General features: G+C 41.5%; 2 protein-coding genes across 5 annotated transcripts in view; one reads left to right on the top strand and one right to left on the bottom strand.

Moving 5' to 3' along the window:
* The window catches only part of tmem218 (transmembrane protein 218), a 144,991-nt gene that overhangs the window by 38,549 nt on the left and 79,893 nt on the right, over positions 1 to 26,549 (top strand). The window contains exon 4 of one of the 2 annotated variants that reach the window (XM_069894486.1): positions 26,348 to 26,545. The exons of the other annotated variant lie outside the window; for it this stretch is intronic. Coding sequence (XP_069750587.1) covers positions 26,348 to 26,422 — 75 coding nt within the window. The 3' untranslated portion in view covers positions 26,423 to 26,545. Of the gene's footprint in view, positions 1 to 26,347; positions 26,546 to 26,549 lie in introns of those variants that run through there. 2 annotated transcript variants of the gene reach the window in all.
* The window catches only part of LOC138741026 (high affinity cGMP-specific 3',5'-cyclic phosphodiesterase 9A-like), an 81,913-nt gene continuing 67,560 nt past the window's right edge, over positions 12,197 to 26,549 (bottom strand). For 2 of the 3 annotated variants that reach the window (XM_069894479.1, XM_069894480.1), the window contains 5 exons: positions 25,542 to 25,646; positions 22,390 to 22,518; positions 20,085 to 20,180; positions 18,640 to 18,696; positions 12,197 to 12,428 (listed from right to left, as the gene is read on the bottom strand). In XM_069894479.1, coding sequence (XP_069750580.1) covers positions 18,649 to 18,696; positions 20,085 to 20,180; positions 22,390 to 22,518; positions 25,542 to 25,646 — 378 coding nt within the window. In that variant the 3' untranslated portion in view covers positions 12,197 to 12,428; positions 18,640 to 18,648. Of the gene's footprint in view, positions 12,429 to 18,639; positions 18,697 to 20,084; positions 20,181 to 22,389; positions 22,519 to 25,541; positions 25,647 to 26,016; positions 26,131 to 26,549 lie in introns of all 3 variants that reach the window. The other variant, XM_069894481.1, reaches the window with a different exon arrangement.

Raw genomic sequence — 26,549 nt, 5'->3', positions numbered from 1 at the left:
GCCTCTTCTTCCTCAAGAGTTTGCAGAAGTTTGAAGGTTTGCCATTGAAAAACGCTGGCAAATTTCTACAGATGTGTGGTGGAAAGTTTGCTCACTGGCTGCATTATGGTCTGGTATGGGGACACCAACACCCCTCCAATAGATAGTGGACACAGCCTAGGACATCACACCTTGATGAACGGCTTATGCCTGAAACATTGGTTATGTATTTTTACCTTTGCTATACAAAGGACACTGTTTGACCTACTGAGTTTCTTCAGCATTGTGTTTCTACAAGACAAAACCCTCCCCACTATCAAGAACATCTACATGGAACGCTGCCATCAGAGAGCAGCAGTAGTCATCAAAGACCCACACCATCCAGCACACACTCTGTTCTCACTGCTGTCATCAGGAAAGAGGTATCGGTGCCACAAGACTCGCACCACCAGTTTCAGGACAGCTGCTACCCCTCCACCATCAGACTTCTCAACAACAAAAAAACTCAATCAGGGACTCATTTAAGGACTCTTATTTGTGCACTTTATTGTTTTTTATTAATATTTTCTGAATTGTACAGTCAGTTTGTTTATATTTGTTATCTGTTTACATGTCTATGCTGTGTATAGATTTTTGGACTTCCAATAAGTAGTAATTCTGCCTTGCCTGCAGAAAAAATATCTCAGGGTTGTATATGATGTCATGTATGCATTCTGACAATAAATCTTAAATCTGAATCTATATAAATCTGCACTCAAGAGTCAACTGAACTTTACATAAATTTTAGGACTTAGACACTGTCTGGAGCAGGGGATTCCATACCACAGAACCTCTGAAACTTTCTGAGCTGCTTTCTTTATGTTTTTTACATAGCCACTGTGTTCCAGGAAATTATCGCCATTTTCCCAGAATGCAGGCTGTGTTAAAAAAAAAGGTCAGAATGGTAATGAGGGTACCATTCCCATTCTGATATTTTACCTCCTAGACCCCTGGTAAATTTCCCAGAACATCTGCAGTCTAAAGTTAACTTCAGGCATTCCGCGAACAACAGGCTAATGAATAGCACTTATAGATGACGTGTGTTGCAAGTCCTGCCTCTTTAATTACCACACTTCCGGTATACCATCTATACTCAAGTAAGGAAACCGAGATTTTGAGTTTTGGTTGCTTGTGTGTGAACGACCAATGCCCAAGATGTCGGACATTCTTCAGACCAGTAAAATCACAGATATTCTATCTAAAAAAAACATGTTTGCTGACTTTCACCACTGACTGAAATGTTAACCATTGCTGCATCAACCACCCTCTCCACTGCTCACCCTTGTGATGTTTGATTCTGCCAGTGGTCTTGCTCAACTGCTTAACTTTCATCCTCCACTAAATGCAGTTCATTCAGAATAAAATATTCACATCATCCTTGCATTATACCTCCAAGCTAGACTGACACCCCAAGTCCTTGAATGCTTTCCAAATTTTCATCCTCATTCTAAAATTCAAGCAAGGCACTTCAAATAATACATTTTGCATAAACTACCTAATGTGAAACAAGAATTGCTAAATAATTGTAGGATTCATCAATTTAAAAGGCATTACTTTTCATCTTTTGTTAATATCTGTTTTTTATAATTGTGCAGTTGAAGGAGACTTTGGGGGAAGGGAATAATAAATGCAACATAATCTGTGGGCTTTGGTTAAGTATTCTGTTTGAAACACAAATTGCAAGCCAGTTGTTAAGTAAATGCCTGCAGCAATAGGGGCAGATGTTATCAGTCAATCACAGTACCTGATTTGGAGAAAAGAAGAAGCTGAGGGATAATGCTGGAAAACTAATGAGCAGTTAATGATGACAGCTAGTTACTACATTCTGTTCCATATGTGAATTGCAATATCTAATTTCCAAATGTGAATATGAAGCTCTTGCACTAAAATTATGGAACTTACTGCTGTGATGTTGCCCATCAAACAGGCTCATGCTTTTGATTTTTTGTAAACTCCCTGGTGTAATTTGTTTCTTCTTGCCATCGGGAAGCCAGTCTCTCTCATCATTCAGGCACATGGTTTGTTTTAATTACCCGATAGAAATTCAAAGTGTGCGATCAGATTTTCAAATTGGCTAAATTGGCTCTTTGTTAGGTGTTTGGCTCAGATCCTTGAGATCTACATTTGTAATTGAGGAATGAAAACAATGACATAGTTCACCATTTGGGTCGAGCATATTTGAAAAACAAGTCACATAATTGCTGAAGCTTTACTGGTCAGACCCAAGGCTTAAAACCAATTTGAAAAAATGCATCTAGAGAACTTAGAAGTCCCAGAGTCATGTTTGGAAAATCTCATTAATCTTAGTAACATGAAAGCACTTTTCAAAGAAAAGATTGTGTTTACATTAGAAATCAGTTGTCCAATTTGTTGGTCGTGGTATTGGACTTTGATCTCATCACGCTGCAGAGAAATGATCGAGCTCAACATCTTTCATATCTAATCCACTTCAACATCAGCGTTATTGAAAAAACCTCCCACTTTAATCGAAATTAAGCTCTGGATAGTGTATAGGGTAACACTTTGATTACCTTATTTCCGATTCCATTATGTTTTCAGGGTTATTACACCCACAAGGAGATTTCACATTATGAATGAAGTACTATGGAAAAAGACCAGTGAATTCTATAATTCACCACAGATGTCCCAGTAGTGTTCCATGCACATCATTAACCATTTTACTGATATTACTGCGGAAAATAGGCAAATTGCTCCCGGATGCCAGTAATTTAGAAACATCATGATTGGGGTTATTGCCTGTTTTACTTTTGACTTTAGAGGAAATATTCCAAAATGAGCAGAGCGATGGGAACCATTGGGGCACCAGGGGTGTCATTGGTACCTCTGAGCAGTAAGGCATTCCTCTGTCAAATTGCTAATCAGCAATGCCTGCTGAAATGATGCTTGTGTGGGCATTCGGTGATGACAGGGTACAGCTTGGTTGTGATGCTTTCGGCAATCAAATAGTCCACTATCATTTCCTGCAAGGCTTGAATACAAGGTTATTCCCAGGCACAAATGATCAACACGTGGCTTTAAAAAAAAGGCGAACAGCTCTCTTGAACTCCATTCAAACAGCACTTTCAGGTGAAACAAGATAATGAGAATGGCAAAGGTAATTCAGTGACTAATCAAATAGTGTAAGCGAGTCAGGAAGAAAGTGATTAAATAAGTAAATATTTTTTGGTGGTTGAGGGGTTGCTAGTTTGCAGTACTGAGAAATTAAATCAGGACATGGCCCTCATGCAGGGTCTTGACCTGAAACATCAGCCCCACCTTTGCCTCAACAGCTGCAGGCTCCTTAAGCAGCTTGATTTTTTTCACTCCAGACTCCAACATCTGCAGTCTCCTGTGTCTCCATAAGTAAAGAGTGGAAGACAAGTGAGTAATTGAATGATTGCGTTACTGAGAGAAGGGTTAATTATTTGTGTCGTGTTTGAGGTATTGAATGAACTCCTCAGCTGAGAAGGTGTGCTCAATGTGGGAAGGGTGTTTGAGTGAGTGTTTACTCATTGGGTATAAGCTGGGGAAATATGGCAGCTGTCTTTTCTCTGAGTCAAGCAGTCATGGTTTTTGAGCCCTGGGCTGCAAATTGAATCATGTGAACTTGGATGACCTTTCAATGTACTACTGCCACGCTGAAAGTGTTGACATCCTGGTGAGTCATTAAACCCATTCTTGTGGATATAAAACATCCTAAAACAAAACTCTCACTAAACCTCAAATGACTGGAGAGAAATAATTCTTTGATCTTTGTTCCTTTCTGTTTGTGGAATCATATTGCATGCAAATTAATAGAGGTGTTCTGACATTTCAACAACACTTAATTTTCTGTGAAGTACTGTAGGATGACCTGAGCTTGTAAAAAGTACTTACTGAAGGCGTATTCTTTTTCTGGTGTGTCCGTTCCATCCTCAACATTCATTGGAGCGCTTTCATCCCTAACATCGAAGTACTCGAGATGGCAGAGGTCGACAGCATCGAGTCCACACTGCTGAAGATCCAGCTGCGCTGGGTGGGTCTTGTCTCCAGAATGGAGGACCATCGCCTTCCCAAGATCGTGTTATATGGCGAGCTCTCCACTGGCCACCGTGACAGAGGTGCACCAAAGAAAAGGTACAAGGACTGCCTAAAGAAATTTCTTGGTGCCTGCCACATTGACCACCGCCAGTGGGCTGATATCGCCTCAAACCGTGCATCTTGGCGCCTCACAGTTCGGCGAGCAGCAACCTCCTTTGAAGAAGACCGCAGAGCCTACCTCACTGACAAAAGACAAAGGAGGAAAAACCCAACACCCAACCCCAACCAACGAATTTTCCCCTGCAACCGCTGCAACCGTGTCTGCCTGTCCCGCATCGGACTTGTCAGCCACAAACGAGCCTGCAGCTGACATGGACATTTACCCCCTCCATAAATCTTCGTCCGCGAAGCCAAGCCAAAGAAAAAAAAGAAAAAAGAAGTTCTTGGGTAAAATACTGAGGATTTTGTGTTATCTTTAAGTAAGTTGTTAGCTGATGATTTAATTATACAAACAGGTAACGTGATCAGTTTTGGATTCTTTTGGTGAAGGATTGAGGGACCTCCTACTCCAAAGTCACCTGTTGGCAATCTGAAAATCTAGACAGTGGGCTTATGTTCTCTACAATGCCAGCAGACATTCTGGCTGGGTAGGTGATTCCAGGATTCCCTTGCCAACTACCCTGGTTTAAGGAGAACAGTTCCAGCTTCACCAATATCCTCATGCCAGGCATTATTTGAGTAAATATTTTCTGCAGTCATCAAGCTTTGGATGTAACACTTGCAGCATGTTGAAATTGTGGATTCATTGATATTGGTGTATTCAGAAAGGCTGATGGGAAATATTAACCATACAAACTAGTGAGGCAGGTGGGGGATCCAAGACTTGGTGCTGGAGGACATTTCGCTTTGAGCTTGTCCAACAGGTTGGAAATTCTTGCTCCCTGTGTGGCTGATAATGAGGGCTGCAGTCAGGATGAGTAACCTAACCAGGGCAATGTGGTTCAGGGATCGATCCAAGAGGAGCAAGAGAAGAGAACTGTTGTGGTAATTGGGGATATTAAAGTAAGGGGTATTAACACTATTCCCTGTCATGACTATCAAGAGTCCCAAAGGCTGTGTTGTCTGTCTGGTGATGAGTTTGGGGCACCTCATCTTATATGCAGAAGAATTTAAAATGGGAGGGGAAAGATCCAGTTTCTGGATTCCATGTGGGTACCATTGACATAGGAAGCTCAAATAAAACGATTCTGCTGAAGGAATTGGAACAGTTAGGGACTAAATTAAAATGCAAACCAAATGTAATAATCTCTGGATTGTTCCTAAGCCACCTGAAAATTGGCACAGGGCCAATAAGATTAGAATGTGCAGCTCAAAGATTGACATGGGAGAAGTGGGTTTGAATTGGTGGGACATTGGCACCAGTATTGGGGAAGGAGGGAACTGTTCCAATGAGATGGGCTCCAGCTGATCTGTGCTGGGAACAGGTTCCTTGCAAATCACATAACTAGGAGTGTGGATAGAGTTTTAAACTCAATAGTTGGGGTGGGGTGGTGGGGGAGGAGGGCTGGTGGGATCAACAAGTTGGAAAAGTATGGGTAAACCTATAGGGAAGAATTATACAGGAGAGATTACTGAAGTCTCCAAAATTTAAATGTTTGGAAAGAGATAAGAATTTGACCTCAATCAACATGGAGACAAAATGTGAGAAGAAGAATGGTGAATACAGGTCATAAGCTGTTATATTTAAATGCAAGATGTGTATGAAACAAGGTAGATGGGCTTAAAGTGCAGTTAAAAGTCAGAAGGTATGATGCTGAGGGCATAAGAGATGAGGCTGTTAGAAGATCACAGCTGGGAACTAAACATCCAACACGCAGGCAGGTGGATAAAGGGATAGGGTGGATCTTTTGGTTAAATAAAAATTAAATGAAATCCTTTTTTTAAAAAAAATATTTTATTTTGAGAATTTTCAATCAACATGCAGTCAAAACAAATGTAATCAAAAAGAAAAACATCACTATCCATAATATTAACAATATAAGACAAATATCGATCCGCATGTCGATATTAAAGAGTAAACGTGTGATTCAATTATTTTAACATCTGAAGGTGGTTAGGTCTTCTGGACTGGATGAATGACATTCCAGAATTCTGAAGAAATTGTGCAGGCATTAATAGTGATCTCTCAAGAATTACTAGAGACAGAATCATTCCAGAGGACTGGAAAATGGCAAATGCCACTCCACTCTTTAAGAAGGGAGAGGCAAAGGACAGGAAACTACAGCTTAGTTTGCTTGACTTCCATGGTTGGTCAGATTCTGGATTTATTTTGAAAATTTTCAATCAACATGCAGACAAAACTGCCTGCGTTTTGTGATACTTGGAAGCGCTTGATAAAAGAGGAAGAAGTCAGTATGGATTCCTTCATGGAAGTAACAAGCAGGACAGACAAAGAAGAGACAGTGGATGTCATTTACTTCAACTTTCAGCAGGCCTTTGACAAGGCGCTTCACGTGTGGCTGCTAAACAAGATAGGAGCCCATGGTATTACAGGACTGGTACGAGCATGGGTAGTAGATTAGCTGACTGGCAGAAGGTGGTGAGAGGCTTGCTACTGTTTAGTGTTGGTCAGTCTGCGGGGACAGAGTTGGAGCTGCTACTTCCCTTGTTATACTGAATGTTAGTGATTCCTAAAGTGGGCACTGTTGCCTTGGGGCGGTGGAAAGATCCAAGGGGGCGGTGAGGAAAAAGGGGGCAGTCAGGGGGGGAGGAGGGCAGTGAATGTTTGTTTCCTATTGACATGCTCGGGACAGGACATGTGCCACATTGATGTCTGCAAGGGCCAAGGCTCCAGGTTTGTAAGAATTTTAAATGATATTCAGGTTGCAATATACATTTAAAATACGTATAAATACACTGACCATCCCCTGCCCCACAATTTTCGGCCTTATTGCCCACCCATCAAGCTCCTGATGACTGATCTTTTCAATGAGCTCCCGACGGCTGACCTTTGCCCAATGAGCTCCCAATGGCCCAATTGCGGATCTTCGCCCAAGCTGACTGCCCACGAATGGTCTGATCGTGGATCCTTGTCCCGGCCACCCACCCATCCAGCACCCAACAGCTGATATCAACCCGACCATACGCCCATCCAGCACCCAATGGCTGATCCTTGCCCTGACCACCCGCCCATCCAACACTCAATGGCTGATCTCCCCCCCCCCAACCCCCCCACCCATCCTGCACCCAGTGGCTGATCCTCGCCCTGACCACCCACCTATCCAGCACCCAATGGCCTGAAGACAAATATAGTTACAGTTGAGATGTAAATTTACCCTTTCGTATGCTAAATAAATCGGTTTACGAAAAGTTTTATTTGTTAGATTAGTTGTTGTATGTGTGTGGGGGGGTGGGGGGGGGGGTGGCTACGGATGTGGCCTGGGAGCCAAGGGGGCAGCAGGCCGAAAAAGGTTGGGAACCACTGCTGTATGTTAATCATGGATGACAGAATTAATGGGTTTATGGCTAAGTTTGTGAATGATGTGAACGTAGGTGGAGGGGCAGGTAGTGTTGAGGAACCAGGGAGTCTGCAGAAGGACTTCAAGCTCATTTATTTTTATTATTATTATACAATTGTGAAGTACAACTAGATGAAATGGCATTCGTCAGTCCTCGGTATAAAAACATGCAAATACATATAAAGATATATAAGTGATTTATGTGCAGTACATGTATAAAACATAAATGAATATTGTTAAATCATAGTAGATTCTCGGAGCAGTTCATCAGTCATTCAGCAATCTCACTACTCGTGGGGAACAAGATGTTTCTCAGCCTGGTGGTTCTGGATCAGATACTTTTTTATCTCTTTCCTGATGGGAGTAGCTGGAAGATGCTGTGTGTGAGGTGGTAGGAGGTCCTTAATAATTTTGTGAGCCCCCTTCAGACAATAATCCTATTGGATCACGTCGGTGGGGGGGTGTGTGTGGATGGGGACCCCAGATCCTCTCTGCCACTCTTATGGTCCTGTGGATTGACTTCTGACCCAATGCTCTCCAGTCGACAGCAATCATACCACACTGTGATGCAGCCAGCCAAGACGGTCTTGATAGAGCTCCTGTAGAAAGTCGACAGAGTAGTGGCCGGTAGCCTTGCCTGCCTCAGTCTTTTCAGGAAGGGTAGTCGCTGTTGTGCCTTCCTGGCAAGCGAAGAGATGCTGTGGGTCCAGGTTAGGTCACTACTTAAGTGGACTCCAAGGAACTTGGTGTTCTCTACTCTCTCCACTATAGAGTTATTGATCATCCCTCATCCTCTGAAGTCCACAATTGTCTCCTTTGTCTCATCCACCTTGAGACAGGTGGAGATTTTCCACCTCTTCCCTGTAGTGCAACTAATTGTTTTTGCTGATGAGGCCGACGACTGTTGTGTCACCTGCAAACCTGATGACTTTTGGAGCTGGATCTGACATTGCAGTTGTGGGTCAGTAGCATGAACAGGAGCAGGCTGAACGCACACCCCTGTGGTGCACCAGTGCTCAGCGTGACAGTGCTCCATGTTCTGCTAGCGACCCAGATAGACTGTGGTCTATCTGTTAGGCAGATGAATTACACTGCAGGGAAGTGTTTGGCCATGCACTTTGGTAGAAAGAATAAAGATGTGAACTAGTTTCTAAATGGGGATAGAATTCTGAAAATGGGGGTCCATATTAACTGGGGAGTCCTAGTGCATGATCCCCTAAAGGTTAACTTGCAGGTTTTGTCAGTAGTAAGGAAGGCAAATGTATTCATTATGAGAAGACTCGGATATAAATGCATGCTAAGGCTTTGTAAGGTGTTCTTCAGATTACATTTGGGCCTCCTTACCAAAGGAAGGATGAGATAGTGTGGAAGTGGGTCCAAAGAAGGTTTACGAGATTGAAGCCAGAGGATTGATGTATGAGGAATGTTTAATGACTCTGGGCCTGTACTCACTGGAGTTTAGAAGGATGAGGAAGGATCTTATTGAAACTTTCTGAATCTTGTAAGGCCTGGATAGAGTGGATGCAGAGAAGATATTTCCAGTCGTGGGAGAGTCTAGGACCAGATGGTAAAACCTCAGAATAGAAGGATGTCCCTTTAGAACAGAGGTAAGGAAGAATTTCTTCAGCTGGAGGGTGGAGAATCTCTGGAATTCTTTTCCACAGGTGGCTGTGGAGGCCAAGTCATTTAAAGTGGAGGTTGCTATGGGTTAGTATGGGTCTCCAAGATTTCAAGAAGAAGGAAGTGAAATGGGGCGGATAGAGAAAAATAAATCAGCCATGATCAAATGGAAGAGCAGATTTGATGGGCTGAATGGCTTGATTCAACTCCTATGTCTAATGGTCTTAACATACAGTAGTCAAGGTATTCTGATCAAGGAGGAAATTAGAGTAGGAAAAGGAAAACCAGCATAATGATGATAACATTCTTTACCAAAAACGTTAACAAATTTTATTTTAGCAGGGTTCTAAATGCAACAGTTTGTATTGTGAAGTAATCATTAAAAATGAACCATGTTGGGTGAAATGCAGATGAGGGAATGGGATAATACGCTGTGTGTTCTTTTGGACAGATAATATAATCAAGTTAGTTAAGTTGATGACATTAGATTGGATTTGGGAGAAAGAGTTGTCTGAATGGAACATTACCAAAAGCTTGAAATAAGTAAAGACCAAAACATACATTTCCAAGAAGAGCTTGGAGTACTTGTTTGTAATGGTTCATTAATTGGCTGAGATAGTGAGCATAAGGTAGAACAGGGAATTTTTAGCCAACCCCTTGAAATGGTGTATATTTTCATGCAAAAGGAATAAAAATCATGTTGCTAACTTGAAACCTCTGATCTGGAGTTAATGTTAGCCTTAACATGCCTTGACTATATTCTGATTTGTTTAATATTCAGAGTTCGAAGACGACAATTATTTACCCCAGTGGTTCTCAACCTTTTTCTTTCTACTCACATGCCACCTTAAGTAATCCCTTACTAACCACAAGCACCTGTGGGATTATTTAAAGTGGTATGTGAGTGGAAAGAAAAAGGTTGAGGACCACTGGGGTAAGTTAGCAACCTGATGTAGAGCTGTCTTGCTGTTATTGATTGGTTAGTAAGGGGTTCCTTAAGGTGGTATGTGAGTGGTTAAGGAAAGGTTGAGAACCATTGGGCTCACCAATCCATTGACAGCGATGTGATAATTACAGTGATGCATTTTTTCCTGAACCATCAATTGCTGGATTCATTGTCCCTTTTGGTAACGTGAATTTTGGAAAATATTGAAATCTAATGCCCTTCTAACACTGTAACACAATCAATGACCACCCCAGACACAAAGCAAGTAGTTAAAGGCTTTATTAACCAGAAAACCTCGGCATGCCTCTACATACTGCTAGCTCATGCCCAAGGCAGATATGGAGGGAGGAGACTAGGGCCATCAGCCTTTATTAGTGATCTTACAGGGATGGAAGTCAGGCCAGCCTGCACAGTCCAGCGAGGTCATGCCTCCACCACATTCACCTTTCTTGAAATGCCATTTCCAGAAATGGACAAAACGGTAGCTGAACCAATATTTATCAAGGTTCATTGCAGCATTTTTGCTCCTCTGCTCTGTCTCTATATAACCATATAACAACTACAGTATGGAAGCAGGCCGCCTCGGCTCCTCTAGTTCGTACCAATTTAAATGATCTCTAGTCCCACTTACCTGCTCCCTGCCCATAACCCTCCAATCCCTTCACATTCATGCACTTATCCAACATTTTCTTAAATGACAAAATTAACCCTGCTGCAACCACCTCTTCCAGAAGGACATTCCATACAGCCATCACTCTGAGTGAAGAAGCTCCCTCTCATGTTACTTCTAAACTTTTTCCCCCTAACCCTCAACTTATGACCCCTCATTCCAATCTCACCCACCCTCAAGGGAAAGAGCCTATTTACATCTACTCTATCTATCCCCCTCATAATTTTAAGTACCTCTATCAAATCCCCCCTCAACCTTCTACACTCCAATGAAGATTTTCATTCCTGATCACTTTTGGGTATATTTTATCAATTTTGGGCTGTTGGTCACAAAAGTCACCTTAAAATTTTCCTATCACATACCACTTTTTTAGATATAATCTATTTTTGTGATTTCCTGTCATATTTTAAGTCTCCTTCAAGCTATAAAACCATGAAATGTCGCATTTCATTGAAAACTCATTTTCTGCGTTCACACTTGGACTTCTTCCCTGCTGATCTTGACGGACATGGTGCAAGGTTTCACCAGGACAATGTGACCTTGGAAAAGTGGTAATGGGGAAACTGGAATCCATGATGCTGGCCAACTATGTTCGGACACACACGAGACTCATCAGATGCTGTGTATAAATGAAAATCGGCAGCAAAACATTTTTAGGTCAGTTGAACTAACCCAATCCTAAAGTGATTAAGCAAGCTAAATTCAATAAGAGTTAATTTAAGGTTTCTCCCACTTCCTACATGATACAGCATATCTGAAGTTATGCTTGAATTTGTCTATCATAATCCCCTTTTTTTCCCCCCAAAGGTTCTTAGGGAGCAAGCCTTTGTGTGTGTGTGTGGGGGGTGGGGGGGGGGGAGAGAGAGAGAGAGAGAGAGAAATGTTTTCCAGTGTAATAAGCCTATAAATAATTATTTTCAGGGATGTAATTCATTTTTACTACATGGCATTTTCAATGTTGATGGTGGAGAAAATGAGCTCATTAGTTTCTTTGTCTAAGATGATCCAGCAGCTCTCTCTCTTAGAAAAACATAAAAAGATTGCAAATCTAATGGAAGTTTACCACCTGATGTCAAGCAGGAATATTCCTGGAATTTGAATAACTGTTGATGTTTATTAGATTTAGAGCATGTAGGTTTTCTATCAGGCAACAAACTATTCTTGTGAATATTTAAATCAGGAGATCCTGGAAAAACTGTTTTGAATTCTGACATTCAAGGACCATACATGAGTGGAAAAAAATAAAAAAAAATTCCAATGGCTTTGAATTAAAATGGCTTAGTTCTGAAAAAAATATGAATTTCATGAATTCAAAGATTGATTTTAGTTTTCCCAGTGTTTTTTTAAAAAAAATGACCCAACAAATTATGATGTCAGAGGTAAAAAGCTACTAGGGGTTAAATATTCAGTGCTAAAGTATTTATTGATTTTCAAACAATGAAGACATAAATGATACTGTTTGCTGAACCATTCAATACCATAATGTTTCTGATGCACTCATTTCTGAATGCCGGTTAATGGAAGTTAAGGGTGAATTGATGTGAATTCATTCCGCATGATGGTGTTGCACCATTGGCAGCCAATGTTGTCTTCAAGTCAATGCTGTTAGAACCATTAGTAGTTTCAGATTGTAAACCTACAATAGAAAGTTTTAAATTTAGAATAATTGAAACAAAAAGGAACTCCATTACTTCTGTTTGGTTACCTTGATTTTCTCTCAATTTCCTGGGCTGAGGTCCTAATTTTTTTTCCTAGTCTTGGTGCAATGGGTGCTGATCATTGTCTGGAAATTTGCCTAATCACCTGGTCCTACACAGTAAACGCAGCAGGGTACTCATCTGTGGGAGTTTCCGAACAGTCTGGCCAATATTAGTTTAAAACAAGTACACCCAACCTTGATCAGAACACCAGACTGCTTTATTTCTCATTACCTGAAGGAACAGAAAAAAATGGTAGCACTGCCAGAGCTGCTGTTATGGCAGTGGGGCTACTGGTGCAGACCCAGGAGAGCAGGGAGTGGAGGTAAAGCGCTGCACTGCTGGATCCTACTGCCTGATCCTGATGCTGACGGCTTATATAAGTTTTAAGCGGCCAGTTAAAGAAGCCGATGATGTGTTTTTTTGAAATCTTATGACCACAGATGCCCAAGGTGGCTGCACCTATGCTGGGCAGTGTACCACGAGGGGTTGGAGTCTCCATGGGAGCAGTAATCCAGCGCAGAGCATGAGAAATGGGTAACCCCACCCCCCCCCCCCCCCACCATTGAGAAGGAGAAGCATGGGGGGGATGACTCTACAGGGAAGGTGACAATGGCAGTAGACCACTAAGGGGCTGAAGATTCCACACAAGCTGCAGGCAGTGTTTGAAGGACCGACAAAGACTATGGGCTGCTGGAGACATGGAACTAGGCACCCAAACCAGGATTTGAGAGAATATTGGGGCAAGAAAATCTCCTTAAGGGCCTCAGGTACCGAGGGCTTCCTGATCATATCAGAGGTTTGGACCTGGACTTTGGGTTGCCAATGGTTTGACCAGGAGTTTGTGAGGCTACAGAGGCTGAGGGAATGCTAGAGGTAAATCTGTGGACACTCCAAGACCTGGGACTCAACACCCCATGTGTAATTGGATTATGGATTTTCAAACCTCCAGACCACAATCAGTGAGGATTGGTAAGAACATCTCCTCCACAATCTTCATCAGTACTGGAGCATCACAGGGCTGCATTCTTAGCCACCTGCTCTAGTCACTTTACACCTACAACTGTGTGGCTTGGGTTGTATAAAGAAAGGTGATGAGTCAGCAAACAGGAGGGAGATTGAAAACTTGGCTGAAAAGCACTAATAAGGAGCTGATGGTCGACTTCAGGAAGGAAAAGCCAGAGGTATACAATCCTGTGATCATTGGGGGATCACAGGTCGAGAGGGTGAGCAAATTTAAGTTTACAGGAGTCACTCTCTTAGGATCTTTCCTGGACCAACCCCACTAATGGCATCATGAAAAAAAGAACATCAGTGCCTCTACTTCCTCAGGAGTTTGCAGAGGTTTGTTATGACACCAGAAACCCTGGCAAATTTTTACAAATGTGTGTTGAAAAATGGCTGCATCACCGTTTGGTTTGAAGATACCAATACCCCTGAGCGTAAACCCTTCCAAAAGGTAGCTCAGGATGTCACAGGCAAAACCTTCCCCACTATCAAGAACATCGACAGAGAACGCTGCCATCGGAGGGCAGCAACAATCATCAAGGATCCACGCCTTCCAGCACACGCTCTGTTCTCGCTGCTGCCATCAGGAAAGAGGTTTAGGTGCCGCAAGACTCGCAACAACAGGTTTAGGAGGAGCAGCTGCTCCTCCTCCACCAACTTATTTAGCTGACGTTGATGAAACATACGTACTTACTAAATTTTCTAAGGGATTTGCCTTCCAAACAATCTTCCAAACCTTTGAGGACAGAATACAAGGATAATCGAAAAGCTCCAAAATGTTAACACATTGAAGTGTATCTGGTACCTCAGCTCAATCAAATTGTCCTCTGCTGTGATGCAGCTAATTATATTGTTGATATTATTAGTAATTAGAAGTGACAAGCAGGCTAGATAAAGGAGATGCAGTGGATGTCGTGTATTTGGATTTTCAGAAGGCCTTTGACAAGGTGCCACACATGAGGCCCAAGGTACAACAGGAAATATATGAGCGTGGGTAGAGCATGAAGCAGAAAGTTGGAGTTACAGGGATCATATTCTGGTTGGTTGCCACTTGCTAGTGGTGTTCCACATGCGTCAGTGTTGGGGCTAATTCTTTTCATGTTGTATATTCAGTGATTTAAATTATGGAATTAATGGCTTTGAAGCCAAGTTTTTAGATCATCTCTTTGCAGATCAGACTCAGAAGCTGAATGAGCAATTGAGGTCAGGTGACCCAAGCATCACTATAAAAGTGAGGGACGGTATAGCGGATTAGTCATCGGAGTGGTCTGAGTCAGAGTGGTAAGGCTTTGGCTCAAGACGTTTGACGATAGAGGCTGAGGAGCTGGTGGGGGAGTTGAAGTAAGTAAGTGCCACCCTACTCAAGGACCAAAAAGGATACAGCAGGTAGGCATAGGTAAGGGTAGGTTTTATTTATCTTGTATATTTTTTCCTCTAATCATAGGCAGTGCAAATGGAAGCCAGGGCAGGGGAAGGCTCCTCTTGCAGAATGTGGGTCATCGGAGAAGCCAGCAGTTTCATCTGCGAGAAGTGCATCCAGCTGCAGCTCCTTACAAACTGAGTTAAGGAATTGGAATTAGATAAACTCCAAATCATTCAGGAGGCTGAGGGAGTGATAGACAGGTATTACAGGAATGCTTTCAGACCTAGGAGGCAGGAGTAGAGTATCTGGGTGACAGTCAGGAAAATGAAAGGGAACAGGCGGGCAGTGCAGGACATCCCTATTAGGGAACGAGACAGGAGAAGTGACAGAATTATGTGTCGGTTAACATTTTGGGTCCATGATCGTAATGCTATTAGTTTTAAGTTAATTATGGAGAAGGATAGGTCTGTGTCTTGGGTTGAGATTTTAAATTGCAGAAAGGCTTATTTTGAGGAAATGAGAAAGGATGGAAAATGTATGAGTGGGATAAATTGTTTTTGGGCAAGGATGTGCAAGGTAAGTGGAGGACGTTCAAAGGTGAAATTTTGAGAGTACAGAGTTTGCATGTTCCTGTCAGGATTAAAGGCAAAGTTAACAGGCGTAGGGAATCTTGGCTTTCAAGGGATATTGGGGATCTAGCTCAGAAGAAGAGAGTGGTGTATTGTGGGTATAGGCACAATGGAGCAAATGAGGTTCTTGAGGAGTATAAAAAAAACTCAGAAATCAGGAAGGCTAAAAGATTGCTTTGGCAGACAATGTGAAGGAAAATCCTAAAGGCTTCTACAGGTATATTAAGAGCAAAAAAATTGAAGATCAGAGTAGTTGACTATGTATGGAGCCAAAAGAAATGGGGAAGATCTTAAATGTTTTTTTTCCATCAGTATTCATTCAGAAAACTGGCACAGAGATGAGGGAAGTCAAGAAAACAAACAGTGAGGATATGGAATCTATACAAATTAAAGAAGAGGTGGTGCCTGCTGTCTTAAAGTAAATAAGGGTGGATAAATCCCCAGGGCCTGACAAGATATTGCTTCAGACCTTCTGGGAGGCTAGAATAGAAATTGCATGGGCTCTGGCAAAAATTATTTAAAATGTCCTAAGCCATTGGTGTGATGTAGATTGGAGGGTAGCTCATGTGTTCCATTGTTTAAAAAATGTTTCAAAAGTATCCCAGGGAATTTTAGGCCAGTGAGCCTGTCTTTAGTAGGTAAATTATTGGAAGGTGTTCTAAGAGAGCAGATATACAATTATTTGGAAAGCTAAGGACTGATTCGGGATAATCAACATGGCTTTGAGCAAGGTAGGTCATGATTAACCAATCTAATAGATTTTCAAGGAGGATCTCAGGAACATTAATGATGTGAATGTTATCTTCTCGGATGTTAGTAAGGCCTTTGACAAGGTCCCACAAGGGAGGTTAGCCAGGAAGATTCAGATGCTCGTTTTTCATGGGGAGGTTATAAACTGGATACAACATTGGCTATAGGGGAGAAGCCAGAGAGTGGAAGTGGATGATTGCTTCTCAGACTGGAGGCCTGTGAATAGAGTTGTGCGTCAGGGATCTGTGCTGGGACCATTTTCACCTATATCAATGATCTGGATGATAATGTAGTAAATGTGTTCAGCAAGTTTGCAGATGACACAAAGATTGGAGGTGTTGTGAATGGCAAAGAAGGTTTTCAAAGCTTGCATAGGGATCTGGACCAGGAGATAAAGTAGGCTGAAAAAAGTCAGATGGAATTTAATGTCAACAAGTGTGAGGTGTTGCATTTTGGAAGGACAAACCAAGAAAGGACGTACAAGGTAAATAGAAGGGCACTGAAAAGTGTGGTAGAACAGATGGATCTGGGAATACGGAGACATAGTTCCCTGAAGAAGGCGTCATGGTAGATAGGGTTGTAAAGAAAGCTTTTGGCTTATTGGCCTTCATTAAAAAAATATTGAGTATATGAGCTGGGATATTATGGGCACTTTTTACAGAGTATTGTGTGCAGTTCTGGTCACCTAACTAAAAGAAAAATATTAATAAAGTTGGAGGAGTGCAGAGAAGATTTACTAGGATGTTGCCTGGTCTTTTGGAACTGAGTTACAGGGAAAGGTTAAACAGGTTGGGACTTTTCTCCCTGGAGCATAGAAGAATGGGGAGAGATTTGATGGAGGTATTTAAAATTATGTATGGGGTAGGCAGAGTAAATGGAAGTAGACTTTTTCCTATTGAGCTACAAGCCAGAGGGCATGGGTTAAAGGTGAAAGAGGAAAGATTTTGGGGAAACTTATTCACACATAGACTGGTGGGAGTGTGGAACGAGCAGTCATCTGTATAGTGAATGCAAGCTTAATTTTAGAATTTAAGAACAATTTGGACAGATACATGGATGGGATTGGTATGGAGGGCAATGGACTGGGTGCAGATCAGTGTGACTTAGCAGTAAAGAAGTTTGGTATAGACTAGAAGGGTCCCAGGGCCTGTTTCTGTGCAGTAATGTTCTATGTTTCTATTATACAAAGATAGGTGGAGGAACAGGTAGTGTTAAGGAAAGAGGGAAGCTGCAGAAGGACTTGGACAGATTAGGCCAATGGTTCTCAACCTATTTATTTCCACTCACATTCAACCTTAAATAATCCCTATGCCATAGGTGCTCTATGATTAGTGAGGGATTACTTAAAGTGGTATGTGAAAAAAGTTGAGAACCATTGGATTAGGAGAGTGGCCAAAGAACTGGCAAATGAGATATAATGTCGGAAAGTGTACAGTCATGCACTTTGGTAGAAAAAATAAATAGGTAGACTATTTTCCAAATGGGGAGAACATTGAAAACACCTAGTTGCAAAGGGATCTGTGAGTCTTTGTGCAGGATGGCCTGAAGTTAACCTTGCAGGTGACAAAGGCAAATGCAAAAGCTGGCATTCATTTTAAGAGGAATGATATAAAAGAGCAGGGATATGATGTTGAGGCTTTATAAGGCTCTAGTGACACCTTACTCGGAGTATTGTGAACAGTTTCCTCAGTTAAGAAAGGATGTGCTGATGTTGGAGGAAGTTCCCAAGGATGAATGTTTGACAGTTCTTGGCCTGCACACGTTAGAATTTAGGAGAATGAAGGGGATCTCATTGAAACATTTTGAATGTTGAAAGGCATGGACAGAGATATAGAGAGGTTGTTTCCCTTGGGAGGAGAGTCGAGGCCCAGAGGGCACAACTTCAGGACAGAGATTCGGAGGAGTTTCTTTAGCCAGAGGGTGGTGAATTTGTTGCCACCGGCGGTTGTGGAACCCAAGTCATTGGCTGTATTTAAGACAAAGATTGATAGATTCTTTATTAGCCAGGGCATTGAAGGTTATGCAGAGAAGTCCAGTCAGTGACGCTGACATGAAAATGGATCAGCTCATGATTAAATGGCAGGGCAAACTCAATGGGTTGAATAACCTATTATTCTCCAATGTCTTATGGTTTTAATTGCTCAAGCTATTTCTCCTTGTGCTTGCAGCATTTCATCTCATCCCTTTTCAGTGGTACTGCTCTTGCCAACTAATGTAATAGACCTTTTCCGGTTCCACTTACCTGGTTCCGATAATATCAATAATTATTAATGGCAGGTTAATAATTATAAATGCATTTTTAAAATTTCAGTGCTGTTACGCAACAGAAATATATAAACTCGTATCTCTTCTATTGATTTAATGTTAATTTGTATCACAGTACCACAGAAAGCTACTCACTCCAAAAAATTAGTTCTTCTTCCATCCGAGAGGGATATTTTCTGTTTTCTTCCGCAACTTGTAAAGTTAAATTAAAAAAAAGTTATTATGGCAATTAGCATGCACATTTTTAAATGCAACAAAGTAAATAGTAAATTATGCTATTAAATAATTAGAACAACATCATTCTGGACATCCCAAGAAAACTAATTCTGAATCCGGGATAGGGATGCAATAGAATTTTAAGTACTCTGTCAGTGACAACACCAAAAGAATGATAAATCCCAATGTTGTAAACCACCTAAGTAAGAGAATTTCAATGCACTGATTATAAACTTCCTGTGTTGTCTAGATGTAGGAACCAATCTCTTTTTTGTTTGAAAATTGTACAAGTCACTTTTCTACTGGGGAAGAAAGCAGGATATTAAACACAATTTAGCCAGGAAATTACTTGGGTCTAGCATATGGACAGGGATATTTTTCAGAGATCTTTTATGGAATCGTGAAGAGCAGGTTATGGCGAACTGAAGTGGCAGAAACAGGACTCTCACAAGAAAACAATGGCTTGTGCTAAACCTAGAATTAAAGGCAGATTATTGAGCAGGTTAGAAACTGGCTTGTGAGTGACAAACAGGAAATAAAAGTTGCCAACAGTAATAGTGCAACGCTATTACAACACCTGCAACCTGGGATCGAATCCGGTGCTGTCTGTAAGGAGTTTGTATGTTCTCCCCCTGTCTGCGTAGGATTCCTCCAGGTGTTCTCGTTTCTTCCTAACCTTCAAAATGCACAGGGAGTTGGTTGTAGATTAATTGGGTGTATTTGGGCAGAAGGGCCTGTTACCGTGCTCTATGACTAAATTTAAAATGTAATACATGTATTCTACTTAACAGATGTGACTATAGCTATCAAGTAGAATTTGTGTTTCCACAGGTACTATTTACCGTGCATAATTAATGTCTTGGAGAGTGGATTGGGTAACTGTGACTACTTGTGACACAACCAGCCCCTTTCACATTGGCAAACCACTAAATTGGCGGTTCAATTAACCATTTTAAAATACCAGTAGAGTTGTTCACACTGGACCAATGTTAACCGGCTCTCTGCGCCCTTTCACGTTCATCACCTGGCATCGAAGAGCAAAGGGCAAACTATATGCCCTGTTGTAGTTTGTCAAATACCACATTTGATGAAAATGTTTGCTTTAAGATTTCAGTACTCCACATGCAGGGGCAAAATTCCGACTTGCATCCATTTTGAGACATGGTCCCAATTACGGTTATAAGTCAGGGAGTACCTGTATACAAGCTCTTTTTTTGTGGAAAAGGTTCTTTAATTGAGGAGTGTCAAAAGCAAAATTTATAATTTGAATGACTTGCCCTTAGAAAGGGGGACAGAGAAAGTCAGTTGAGTTTAGAATCCAATGTATTTCATTAGATTTAGGCAATGATTTTGTAATTATTTACCTCATTCATGGCATCATCAATCTGCTTCAGCTCTTCGTAGCGATCCCTCGAATCTCGCAATGGTTGCACTGTAGCTTCTTCAATCTGTGGGAATAACTAACAGCAAAAATACCATGATTGGTGCGATGTAAGTGTGGTAATGGTGCCCCAGTCATAATCAAACCTCATTGCACAGTCAGTTTAATGCATGTGCAGACTATCCATTCTCCCATTTTTTTTGGCTATACTCCCCCCCCCCCCCCCCCACACACACAAAGGACTCTACTCAAAATTTATGGGCCCCCTTCCCTGTGAAGCAGTCAAGTTCTGGTTTCTACTGTACTTCTCTCCCATAGATTAAGTTTTAAAAAAAAATTATGAAACATTAGGTGAAAAGAAAACAAGAGCTTTTATTTTAACGTACCGTAGCCTCCAAAGGGTCTGTAGGGCCCCTGTTGAGAATGGCTGATTCAGACTGTTGACTTCCAAAAAAAAAACATTGGTTTGGAAGTATTCTTGCATTCCTCTTGGATCGTATAATCAAGTATTACACATTTGTAATGGAGGGTAATTTTCTCTTTTGAACAGTCTCTTAGGCATTGGATCTCCTTTTAAGCACTTGACATTCTATACCCCTTCTCCCCCACCATGTGAGGAAATTAGCTTATATTTATATAGAAACACAATATTGTTCTATGAATAATGAAAACAGAAAATGCTGGAAACGCTCAGCAGGTCATTCCATACATGCAAAGAAAAGCAGAGCTAGTAGTCCAGGCTGAAAAGCCTTGATCAGTTCCAGCATTTTCTGGTTTGTTTTTGATTTTTATCCTTGGCAGTGTTGTTGGTTTTTATATTTCTGTGTACTTTGTGTCCAGATAGCTTTGTAATGAAAGGGCCCACAAGCAACAATGTTCGTGGAATGAGAAGCAAAGTTGTAGAACTCATGCTTTACCATACCTTTTCTGATCTTCTACAAGGTCAGATACAACTATTGTTAACCTTGCAACTGGGAAAACATTTCCTCCATGGTGCTCCATTATCTCAATTTTGTCAGTTAAGATGGCTGAATCAAAGCTCAAGAAATAACCTGCGGACTTAGAGTGTAGAGGCACCGTTTAGCCAGTAGTGTAGCTTTTATTGGGTCAATGATGCAACTGAACCAAGGGAGAATATTTAGCAACTGGTCATAGGCTAGTGGGGAGGGACAGGGACAGCCAGAGGTTGTGGGCTAAATTAAGGACTGGAATCCAGCTGCCAGTCAGGTAAGATCAGGATAGGGAAGATGGCTGGATGTTGTAGGCGTCAGAATTAGGACCTGATGGGGTAATCACTGCTCAGAGTTGGGGGCTGTGGAGATTAGACTCAGACAATTTGGGGGCCTTGAGATGGATATGTTATTATCTAGACAGGGGTATGGGATATGGGTTGGGGTTTGAGGGAGGGTAGGGCGAGAACCAGTCATAGATATGACCCAAGACCTTTTGGTGGAAAGCAATGTTCATGTTGTTGAAATGGTCTGTTTGTAGGCAGATTGATGGACAAAAGCTTGATGAGATGGTGGAGGGACCTTAAAGATGAGAGATGGGACATATTTTGTAAGAAGGTCCAAATCCAGTTTTGCATCATGAAGTCATAATTATCACTTAATTTAGAGGAATACTTGCCAAATGTGGTGATATTTTAAGCAGTGCATTCCCATCCATCAGGATTTAGGTTAGAATTACCCAGCTTCTACCTGCAGTAGATACAGGGTTAAGTCTAAAGAGTTGGGCAATCCAGCTTCCCAAAGAAAGATTCGTCATGAAGTTAGAAGAGCGATGGATTCTCTTGAACACACATTTGGCTTTCTTCCAGAGTCATGCCAGTATTGTACAATAGTTCAGACGATCTCCAGTCAAAATATAAATGAGTAGGATTGAAAATAAGAAATTTCCCAGATTTGATGTTGCTCAGTTTGAATTGAAATGTTGACAGGGAGCAAGTCTGCAGAAACAGTGATTGAGGTGAAAACACAATGCAGGAGAAACTCAACAGGAAGCAGTCTAATAAATGGTCTTTGGCACTGTGTGTCCCTATAATTAATATATTTATTTAAACAAAATGAATGAATTCGACAATTGAATAGTTATTAGACTGATTGCAAAGGCGATTGTGTTATTTGCATTATCTTATTCCAAAAGTGACAAGAAATGGGTTGTTCTATTGAAAACTACCCAAGTAGAACACAAATAAACTATATTGAACAAAATAAATTGTGGTTCATTTCCCAGCACCACACCTTGATGGAGGTGTTGGACTCTTTTGCATCTACTGTTTATCTTACCTTCATCAGTGTTTCAAACGTTGGTATGAGGACAAACTTGATGAAACCAATCTGGGCTGTGGGTTTGGTAACCTTGTCCCGATCCATGAATGGGGCAACTGGAAGACCTTCAGATTTCTCTCTGTCACTCTGCAGGTGAACACCAGTTGACAATATTGTAGATGTGCTTTTAGAAAGAATAGAAATTTTGCCAAGGGAAGGTGTTCAAGATGAACATGATGCATTTAATTATTATCCTAATAAAAGAAAATAAGTCTGCATTTTGCAAAAGGGTACCGGTTACTTTACTATATGTCCATCACCTGTGTAAGCACTCAACCCAAGGATCTGCTACCTCCGTCGGCCGCACTTCATTAGAAATACCGCAGCATTTGATAAAGAGCTGACTACGACTTCCACCTTCAAATAAAGAATTATTTAAAAAATCTATACATTGATCTATCATAATCAACCTTCAGTTTTTATACACAATATACAGAAAACTTATTTTCATTTTCCTTTGTGTACCTTTATACAAGACACACGCCAAAGCTCCAGCACCCCTACGAAGATGAGAAAGAGAAGCAAAAGAGAGTTCCTTCGAGACAGTGTCCATGGATCCCACCACCTCCACAGATGCTGTCGCCTCCTATCCATTCCAGCAGTGAACCAGAGTTGGATGCATCCAATCACCTTCCTCTGTCCCTGGTTCCAAACCCATGATGCTGTCTGTGCCTGAGGCCCTTCAGGAGCCCTGCTCAACATCAGCACTCATGGATCCTAGTCCCAATACCTGGTTCCCAGGTCGATTGCCTGCAGCCAGGTGTGAGCCCTGCATCTACCAAACTCTATGCCGCACCCCTACCCTCTGGGGTCCGTTCTCATGCCTCTCCCATTTGGCAGACTCCCATCTCTCGCTTTGGTGGCCTGCACTGGTCCGCTGCTTCCCCGGAGACCGTAACCCTTAAGGTTTGGGCTGCCAAGGACAGAGGCTGCCATCTTGGGCAAGGGTCTCTGTGAGTCTTGAATATTGAAAAAAACTGCTGTCAGCCTTGTTCAACAGGCAGTTTAAACCTGTACGAATCCATCAGGTGGGACAGCTGGGCAGTGGAACCCTGCAGAGGAGCACTGAAAGATTCACCAGCAGCAGCATTGCAATCTTTTTTTTTAAATTTTTTTATTTTTCACACCATAAATCACATTAGCCATGATATACACTTTTTCTTTGCAATCTTGAAGTTGATCTGAACCAAAACAGTCTCAACTTCCTTCCCATCTAAATATGAACCAGTTTGAATCTTGGTTTAAACTATAACCTTCATGCTTTTTACTCCAAATGTGAGCCCTTCAATCCAACTGTATTCAGGTTTCCGAGCCAAATCTGATCTGGTTCCAAAGACTAAATTTTGGTTGTAGACAATTGTCTTGCTTCCTCACTTCATTGTTCCTCACTTGTCAGGAAGGCACAACAGCGACTGCACTTCCTGAGAAGACTGAAGTGGGCCAGCATTATGACAGCCTTTGATCAGAGCTGACTGACTGATAGATGTCTGAAGAAGACGTGCAAAATCATTGAGGACTCCTTCTGTGCCACATACTTCTGTTAGCTACTTCTGTCGGGGAAGAGATACAGGAGGATCAGAGCGAGCACCACCAGGATGAGGAACAGCTTCTTCCCACGGGCAGTGAGACACTGAATGATCAAAGGAACCACTCACCCTAACCATCTGAGAATCTCGTATTCATGAAAAAATATTTATTTATTGGTATATTTGAATACTTGTCCTGTGTATATATTGTGTGCTATGCCTGGTTGTATGTCTGCGTGTTTTACACTGAGGACCGGAGAACGTGTTTTTTGTCAGGTGCATCTTGGCGCCTCACAGTTCAGCGGGCAGCAACCTCCTTTGAAGAAGACCGCAGAGCCCACCTCACTCACAAAAGACAAAGGAGGAAAAACCCAACACCCAACCCCAACCAACCAATTTTCCCTTGCAACCGCTGCAACCGTGCCTGTCTGTCCCGCATCGGACTTGTCAGTCACCAACGAGCCTGCAGCAGACGTGGACATACCCCTCCATAAATCTTCGTCCACGAAGCCAAGCCAAAGAAAAAGAAAGACAATAAACTTGTAATGTGTACTCGAATCTAACCCCAAATCCATCTCCAAATAGTGAACTTTGCAAGAAATTTTTGGAGAATGATGCTAAAAGTGCATTCCTAGAAGAGACAACCAAGACAAGATAGCAAACGATGTCATCCGAATCCATCATACCAAAAGTGGTAACACAAGAAAAACAATAATTCAAGTACATCCAGATATGGCTCAAAGAGGGAGAATCTGGTGATTGCGACAGAAAGAAAAACATTAGGATGGCCTCATTCTTTTCTGTGAACCACGTAAATTCAGAAAAATAATCTGCAAGATGGATTGAATAAAGGTTTTGTGCTTGCCCAAGGATATCCCCAAAATTGAAGCAGAATTCTAGAATAAGTTTTCCTTGGCTTCACTGACAGCAAAAGTGTCCGATTTGAAAGAAAATGATTACTAATTTACCCAAGTGCTAGACCTTGAGATTATTTAGTCAGCTAGTGTAAAAACTAATATACCTATTTGGAGCAACATTGGGGGAAAGACAAAAAGCATGGAAGCTGAATGGAAGATACCCTAACAAAAGAGGGAGCTGCTGGAACAATGGGGTTCAATTTCCCTTTCTTTGACAATGAACAGTTGGCCTGTGACTGGGATGTTGAGCTTACTCCTTTAACTACAATGCCATGTACCCTGATGGTGGTATTAGATAGGGAATACAGGCTCTTCATCAACAACCCCATCAGTTTGTTAAAGAAGAAGTAAAACACGAAAGTCTGCAGACACCATGGTTGAAGTGAAAACACCATGCTGGAGAAACTCAGCAGCGTACTTTATGTAGCGAAGGTATGATTAATCAAGAACCTTGATGAAGGGCTCAAGTCTGAAACGTTGGTTATGTATCTTTATCTTCGCTATATAAAGTACACTGTTTGACCTGCTGAGTTTCTCCAGCATTGTTTCCAGTTTGCTAAACAAGCCTACCTCTATCTCATTGACAGCCATTAAATATTTCCTAATACAAGAAAACAAGCCTACATTTTGCAAAAGGGTAACAGCTACGTTACTATATGTCCATTACCTGTGTAAAGTACTCTTCAAGCAAGCAGTCGACCCAAGGATCTGCTACCTCCGTCGGCCGCACCTCATTGGAAATATCGCAGCATTTGATAAGAAGCATTTTTAGCTGAGGAAAAGAGACGGATTATCTGAGACCAAGTATAGGTTTCTTCATTGTTACATTTCAGTATTTTTTTCTCCCTCACTCAACTTTGAATTCATTTTAGACTCCAGTTTTTCAAATACTAGAGGACAGAATTACTTAGTAGAAATGTGCAGAATTCATCCTCACTTACTACTGATTGATGAAAAGTACAAATTGAAAATGGCACCATGAGCCTTTGCAATATTTTTGATCTTTGCAACTGAAGTTTGCCAACTTGATGCAGCATTTTAGCCTGATTGTTTTAGGGCCAGTAAAGTATAAGGAAGAAATTTCTATGGTAGTAATACTAAAAAGAACCGAGTTAAAAAGACCAATGCTTGCTCTAACTTACACTCATTTTATGTTCTTCATTCAAGAAATCAAAAGTATCAACCTTTGGTTTGAATGAGTCCAGTATCTCTCCATGTCGTGCCATGTCAGTGGCTAGAATGAGCGTAATAATTCCCTTTTTGGGAAGGCAGATAGACCGAGTAAAAAGCAAATAAAGACAAGATTAGTTCAACCAACCTTGGGTTCAATCTTGAGCAGAATATCCCAAATGACCTGGAGCATGCACATTTCATTGCTCAGTGTCACCAAGAACAAGATTTCAAAACTTCAAGTTAAAATTCAATATAGAATGTGTAGTGGATAATATTAATTTTACTTTTTGTTATTTTTAGAGATATAGCACAATAAAACCCCATACATTCTTGAAGGGTGGGAGAAAAGCAGAGCACCCGGAAGAAACCATATAGTCGCAGGGAGAACATAGACAGCACCGGATTCAAACCTGGATCTTAGCCACAGTTGTGCTAACTGTTTATGCCACATTGCCATTAATTAATGAAGATGCAATGAATTAAAGTCCATTTGCATGGAAAC

Source organism: Narcine bancroftii, chromosome 8 (genome assembly GCF_036971445.1).
Source record: "Narcine bancroftii isolate sNarBan1 chromosome 8, sNarBan1.hap1, whole genome shotgun sequence".
Taxonomy (NCBI): Eukaryota; Metazoa; Chordata; class Chondrichthyes; order Torpediniformes; family Narcinidae; genus Narcine; species Narcine bancroftii.
The sequence above is the reverse complement of the archived record's forward strand: the minus strand, read 5'-3'. Positions and strand labels throughout refer to the sequence as shown.